The sequence below is a fragment of the Staurois parvus genome, unplaced genomic scaffold (assembly GCF_062004578.1).
Source record: "Staurois parvus isolate SC_StPar_1 unplaced genomic scaffold, SC_StPar_1.0 ptg001842l, whole genome shotgun sequence".
Lineage (NCBI taxonomy): Eukaryota > Metazoa > Chordata > Amphibia > Anura > Ranidae > Staurois > Staurois parvus.
Window position 1 is genome coordinate 346,717 of NW_028319638.1, and position 7,799 is coordinate 354,515.

The 7,799-nt window shown below is 45.7% G+C and overlaps 1 protein-coding gene across 1 annotated transcript; it reads left to right on the top strand.

The window, feature by feature from the left end:
* The first annotated feature begins 4,983 nt into the window (after positions 1–4,983).
* On the top strand, positions 4,984–5,934 carry LOC149434071 (olfactory receptor 1G1-like). The gene has a single exon (XM_089664164.1). The coding sequence runs from the start codon at positions 4,984–4,986 to the stop codon at positions 5,932–5,934; it is 951 nt and encodes a 316-aa protein (XP_089520290.1).
* The last annotated feature ends 1,865 nt before the right edge of the window (positions 5,935–7,799 follow it).

The window sequence follows — 7,799 nt, forward strand, 5'->3', positions numbered from 1 at the left end:
CTGACACCAATGATGGGGCACTATTCCTCCCTCTGACACCAATGATGGGGCACTATTCCTCCCACTGACACCAATGATGGGGCACTATTCCTCCCACTGACACCAATGATGGGGCACTATTCCTCCCACTGATACCAATGATGGGGCACTATTCCTCCCACTGACACCAATGATGGGGCACTATTCCTCCCACTGACACCAATGATGGGGCACTATTCCTCCCACTGACACCAATGATGGGGCACTATTCCCCCCACTGACACCAATGATGGGGCACTATTCCCCCCACTGACACCAATGATGGGGCACTATTCCCCCACTGACACCAATGATGGGGCACTATTCCCCCCACTGACACCAATGTTGGGGCACTATTCCCCCCACTGACACCAACGATGGGGCACTATTCCCCCCACTGACACCAACGATGGGGCACTATTCCCCCCAATGACACCAACGATGGGGCACTATTCCTCCCAATGACACCAACGATGGGGTACTATTCCCCCCACTGACACCAACGATGGGGCACTATTCCCCCCACTGACACCAACGATGGGGCACTATTCCCCCCACTGACACCAACGATGGGGCACTATTCCCCCCACTGACACCAACGATGGGGCACTATTCCCCCCACTGACACCAACGATGGGGCACTATTCCCCCTACTGACACCAACGATGGGGCACTATTCCCCCCACTGACACCAACGATGAGGCACTATTCCCCCCACTGACACCAACGATGGGGCACTATTCCCCCCACTGACACCAACGATGGGGCACTATTCCCCCCACTGACACCAACGATGGGGCACTATTCCCCCCACTGACACCAACGATGGGGCACTATTCCCCCCACTGACACCAACGATGGGGCACTATTCCCCCCACTGACACCAACGATGGGGCACTATTCATCCCACTGACATCAGTGATGGGGCACTAGTCCTCCCACTGACACCAACGATGGGGCACTATTCCCCCCACTGACACCAACGATGGGGCACTATTCATCCCACTGACATCAGTGATGGGGCGCTAGTCCTCCCACTGCAAAATTACAGTTATGAAGTAGCAACGAAAATAATTTTATGGTTGGGGGTCACCACAACATGAGGAACTGTATTAAGGGGTCGCGGCATTAGAAAGGTTGAGAACCACTGATCAAGAATAAAGTTTCTGGTATGATTTTTTTTTCATTCTTCAGCAAAAGTGACAAAAAATACTGGTAACTGAAACTTCCCCACCAGCTTCTTTGCTTTGTAGAAAAAAGTCCCCTGAAATACATACCAGACCCCTAGGACAATTTTTACAAAGAACACCAGGCTGGTAGGGAAATTACATTTATCAGCAATTTAAATAGTATTTTTACTTTGTAAATATCCCCATTTTCTGTACTACATACTATACATTTAGAGATTGTATAGATGCTCCACTTCACAGGCAGATTTAGGACATCCCCCAAATATGTTATGTAAAGGAAGTGGGAGTTTTTAATGTTCCACTTTATTAATAAAGATTCAGCGCCCATCGACTTTTTTGGGGTTGGCATTAAAGTGGTAGAAAACTCTTCTTAACTTTTACCTGCAGGGAAGCTTATAATAAAGTTTGACCAGAATATGGATATAGCCACTGGAATCAATAAACTAATATGTGAAGTTGTATATATATGTGAAAGAGCAGCTAATCCAACCCTTAACCACTTCCAGTCCGGACACTTTCCCCCCCATCCGGTCCGGACACTTTCCCCCCCATCCGGTCCGGACACTTTCATCCCTTTTCCAGTCCGGACACTTTCACCCCCTTCCAGTCCGGACACTTTCCTCCATTCCAGTCCGGACACTTCCCCCTCTTCCAGTCCGGACACTTTCATCCCTCTTCAAGTCCGGACTCTGGCCCCCCCTTCCAGTCCGGACACTTTCCCCCCCTTCCAGTCCGGACACTTTCACCCCCTTCCAGTCCGGACACTTTCCCCCCCTTCCAGTCCGGACACTTTCACCCCCTTCCAGTCCGGACACTTTCCTCCATTCCAGTCCGGACACTTCCCCCTCTTCCAGTCCGGACACTTTCATCCCTCTTCCAGTCCGGACTCTGGCCCCCCCTTCCAGTCCGGACACTTTCACCCCTTCCAGTCCGGACACTTTCCCCCCCTTCCAGTCCGGACACTTTCATCCCTCTTCCAGTCCGGACACTTTCATCCCTCTTCCAGTCCGGACACTTCCCCCCCTTCCAGCCCGGACACTTTCATCCCTCTTCCAGTCCGGACACTTTCATCCCTCTTCCAGTCCGGACACTTCCCCCCCTTCCAGTCCGGACACTTTCACCCCCTTCCAGTCCGGACACTTTCCCCCCCTTCCAGCCCGGACACTTTCATCCCTCTTCCAGTCCGGACACTTTCATCCCTCTTCCAGTCCTGACACTTCCCCCCCTTCCAGTCCGGACACTTTCACCCCCTTCCAGTCCGGACACTTCCCCCCCTTCCAGTCCGGACACTTTCCCCCCCTTCCAGCCCGGACACTTTCATCCCTCTTCCAGTCCGGACACCAAAGCTAAGGGTTTTAGCTCTTTACTGACTATCCACTGTGCAATCCAACAAAGTTTTAAAATGGCAACACTTATAAAATGGGGTCATTTGGAGGGGCGGGGGGTTGCACTATCCTGTCATTTCAGGACCTCCAAAACCGGAGTGAGGAAGTGACATGAGGAAATATGCCCTTTGAGAGCCTGAAGGTGGTCATTGGATTTTGGGGGCCTGTATGTGCAGAGGCTGCCAAAAAGTCTCTCACATGAGGTATACCCAAACTCGGTAGAAGTGGCAGAATGTGTTTTGAGGTGTTATTCCACATATACCCATGGCGTGCGTGAGTAATATACCATTTAAGTGCCAACTTTGTGTAGAAAAAATAAATAATTTTTCTGTCACTTTGTAAAACTTTGTTGCAAAAAGTAAAATATTCCATGGACTCAACATGCCTCTCAGCAAATTCCTCAGGGTGTCTACTTTTCCAAAAAGGGATCATTAGGGGGGATTTTGCACTTCCCTGGCACTTTAGGACCTCCAAAACTGTGATAGGCAGTCAGAAAGTAAAAGATGTGTAAATTCCAGTATTTATCCCATAGTCTGTAGACGCTATAAATTTCACACAAACCAATCAATACACACTTATTGGAATTTTATTTTTTACCAAAGACATTTAGCAGAATATATTTTGGCCTAAGCATACGACTACATTTGAGTTTATTGAATATTTTTAGAATGTAGAAAATATTGTTTTTTTGCGTTCTTTTTGGAGGCACTTCCACCAGTATCCTTTTTAGGCATGTTTGTTTGCACAGAAACACACACCGGCATGTTGCCTATCACATTTCTTGAGGTGCTAAAATTCCAAGAAAATAACAAAAAACCCAAATGACCCATTTTTGGGAAGTCGACACCAAGGAATTTGCATGTTGAGCCCATGGAAGATTTTATTTTTTGACACACATATTTGGATATTTTTTAACACAAAGTTGTCACTTAAATTATTTGCTCACATGGGAATATGTGGAATAACACCCCAAACACATTCTGGTCCAAACTGGACCAATGTAACTATGTAAACATATATACAGTATCATGCTGATTCTTCTGATGCGGCCTTCAAACTGTGCCTCCACAGGCCAGATTTCCCTCTCCATACCTAAGGCCAGCAGTTCTAATTATTTTTATAAAGACGCTTCCCTATGTCTCCACTTTAACAGCCTCATGCTGAGCATACGCAAATATGCGGCCTCTCAGTGGCTGGGCCTTGACACCAAGCAGCCACATATTTGTGTACAATTTGAAAACAAAGATGTGCTGAGAACGCACACCCTGCATGCTCCCAGCACGTGTCGGCGTCCCGTGGAAAGGTCCTGATCTTTCCTTGCAATCGGGATCTTTGCGATCATGTGACAGCCAATCATGGTGGTCACATGACCCTAAACCCGGGCCCGCCTCCCGCTCTCAGAAACCCCTTAAAGGTCTGGGAGGTGCTTGCACAAAGGGGTTAAGGCTTGTTGGTGCTGCCATCAAAAAATAGTGACACTGGCCACTTTTTAGCCACTCAAACCTAAGGGCTGAAGCATTAATGATTTTTAGGAAGACCCACCTGTGTCTTCTGTTCCTGTATTTTGGCCAGTTTGGCTACCAATCTGGGGTGACCCTGGACAGTTGTACCCAACCAAAGCTAAGGGTTCTAGCTCTTTACTGACTATCCACTGTGCAATCCAACAAAGTGTTAAAATGGCAACCCTTATAAAATGTAACTACAAAATGATGGAAGCTAAAAGAAAAGCCGTGTTCCTTTTGTAGTGTGTTAGGTCCCTCTGTCCACTAACCAAGAAGTAATAGAGGTGATAAAACTATAAAAATACTTACAGTGGATTTTAAATTCAAATGTTGAAGATTGTACTCAGTTATAGAAAAGGGGCTCTCAGGGGGTTATAAACTACATCTTAAGAGACCTTTAATGAGGCTTTCAGCTTTGTGTTCCTACAACACAACAGACTGTCCTGAGAGAATGCCGACATTTTATATAAGAATTAGTAATTATCTGATACAAATGTCTCCAGGTGAACCTGAGTATCATGTGCAGGCACAACATATATGTTTTCCTATTGATAAATCCTCAGACTGATCATTTGATGACTACTTTATGCTGATAAACTAAAAACAAAGATTAATACAAGGAATCTGCCAGAGATTACCTCTTGTGGGTCCATCAGACCATCCACTGACCACGAATACACTTTGTGTGCTCTTCCATCTGATCTCTCTGATGACTGCGGGACTGCCAACATCTTATATAAGAATACATCATTAGCTGCCAGAAATGTCGGCATGTAACCCTGAGTGTAATGTGTAGGCACTCCGTACAGGTTTGTCCTATTAATAAATCCTCAGATCTGTAATTTTATTACTGTTCTATAGTGATACATAAAACAGAGAGAAAGAAAAATGAATAATATGAGGAATCAGACAGAGATTACGTCTCTTACCCTCGTAGGTCTATCAGACCACCCACTGACCATGAATGCACTTTTTGGGCTTTTCCTTCTGATCTATCTGATGACTCTTATCACAAACCTTCTTATATTTTTCTTGGTCCTCACTGACCACCATCTGCACAACCCAATGTATTTTTTTCTTGCCAACTTGGCATTTCTGGACATGTCCTATTCATCAGTGACCGCACCGAGGATGCTCTATGACTTGGTCACAAAAATTCAATCAATATCCATTCCTGCTTGTATAGCCCAAGTCTTTTTCTATCTCTGCTTTGCTTGCTCAGAACTTTCCTTGCTCTCGGCTATGTCCTACGACCGCTACATTGCCATCTGCCGCCCCCTACATTACAAACTAATGATGTCTTGGAGGGTCTGTGCTCGTATGGCCTCCATGGTCTGGGTTGTAGGATGTTCTGTCTCTTTGCTCCATACTTTACTTTTGCTCAGGTTGTCCTTCTGCAGACCAGCTTCCATCCACAACTTCTTTTGTGACCTTCCTCATGTGATTCAAATTACATGTACTGACCCCTTCATAAACATGGTGGTCATATTCTTAACAGGTGCTACTTTTGGATTAGGAATCATTCTTATGACCTTTCTTCCATATGTCTATATTCTTAGTACCATCCTCAGAATCCGTAGCAAGACTGGAAAGAGGAAAGCGTTCTCCACCTGCACCTCACACCTCACCGTGGTCTTCATCTTTTATGGATCTTTAATTTTTATTTACTTTGTTCCATCTTCCACCAATATGGCCATTTTAAATAAACTGTCTACAGTCATATCTGCCCTCATTAACCCATTGCTGAATCCTCTGATCTACAGCCTGAGGAACAAAGATCTCATGGAGGCACTTCTGAGGTCTTATTATCACTTACAGTTGATCCGGGCATCATTCTGAAATTTAACACTTTTTGTATTCCTGGGACATTTCTAGTTGACTAAAAATGTTATTAATGTCTTTCATAAAATGTAAACAAGTCAGGGGCTCACAGTTGTACTTACCCTTTGCATGACCAGGGGTTCTTATAACCCAGAAACCAAATGTAGCAGTTTCGGTGCTGTCTGTGCCGCACTGGAAGTGACGTCATTACACCGCCCGCACCAGAAGTGACGTTCACGATGGTCCGTAAGTCAGCAGGGGATATCTTTTAGGTGATTGGGAGTTTCCCTCCCTAGAAGCGAGTGTTTTGAGGTGGATACTTGCAGGTTTGGGTGAAGATTTAACTAACTGATTCATTTGGTGGTCTGTGTTAGTGTCTTCATACCCTGATGGCTCACTTGTATCGTTGCCTTTGGATATTTGGTGGATGGTGCTACACCGGTACTTATTACATCTAAATATGACAGATGGGGGCAAATTAGGTGGGAATTGTGTGCAATGTGGTTATGCTCCCCGTTTCCTTATGGCGGATTTTTGTTTATTTTACAGCTTGCATCTCCTGATTCCATCTTGGGGGGGTTTAGGGCTGGTGGCATCATTGATCCCCATGTAGATCTGCTCCAACTTCAGGTAGGTTATATTGATTTAGTTATAAGTGAGGGTTTTTGTGGAAATATCACTTTATGTGGGCTAAAAATAATATTACCTACACACACTCACCGGCCACTTTATGAGGTCCACCTTGCTAGTCCCAGGTTGGACCCCCTTTTGCCTTCATTCTTGGTGGCATAGATTCTACAAGGTGTTGGGAACATTCCTCAGAGATTTTGCTCCATATTGACATGATAGCATCACGCAGTTGCTGCGGATTTGTCAGCTGCACATCCATGAACCATTGATACAAGGCAGGATGGATCCATGCTTCCATGTTGTTTACACCAAATTCTGGCCCTACCATCATCATCTTATTGCAGCTGAAATCCAGACTCATCAGACCCGGCAACGTTTCTCCAATCTTCTATTGTCCAATTTTGGTGAGCCTGCGCAAATTGTAGCCTCTGTTTCCTGTTCATAGCTGACAGGAGTGGAACCCGGTGTGGTCTTCTGCTGATAGGAGTGGCACCCTGTGTGGTCTTCTGCTGACAGGAGTGGCACCCTGTGTGGTCTTCTGCTGACAGGAGTGGCACCCTGTGTGGTCTTCTGCTGATAGGAGTGGCACCCTGTGTGGTCTTCTGCTGACAGGAGTGGCACCCTGTGTGGTCTTCTGCTGCTGTAGTCCTTCTACTTCAAGGTTGGACATGTTGGGAGATGGTATTCTGCATACCTTGGGTGTAACGAGGGGTTATCGGAGTTACTGTTGCCTTTCTATCATCTGGAACCAGTCTGCCCATTCTCCTCTGACCTCAACAAAACATTTTCCTCCACACAACTGCCGATCACTGGATATTTTCTCTTCTTCAGACCATTCTCTGATGGTTGTGCATGAAAATCCCAGTAGATCAGCAGTTTTTTATATGCCAATACCCATGCCACATTTAAAGTCACCTAAATCCCCTTTCTTCCCCATTCTGATGCTCGGTTTGAACTTCAGCAAGTCTTCTTCACCACATCTAGATGCCTTAATGCATTGAGTTGCTGCCATGTGATTGGCTGATTAGCAATTTGTGTTACCGAGCCATTGAACAAGCGGCTGGTGAGTGTATATAAGGGTTGCCAAAGTATCTCGGGCGGTTCTTTTTTAGCCATCATTATGTTTTTTCAGTTATCTGCATACCGTGGGGTTAATGTGGGACTTACTAAGTCCACTTGGTATAGTTCATACATGAAAGTGAGAGTGTTGATGGATTGTTGTTCAAACAAGGGGGCCTACTAATGTTATGGAT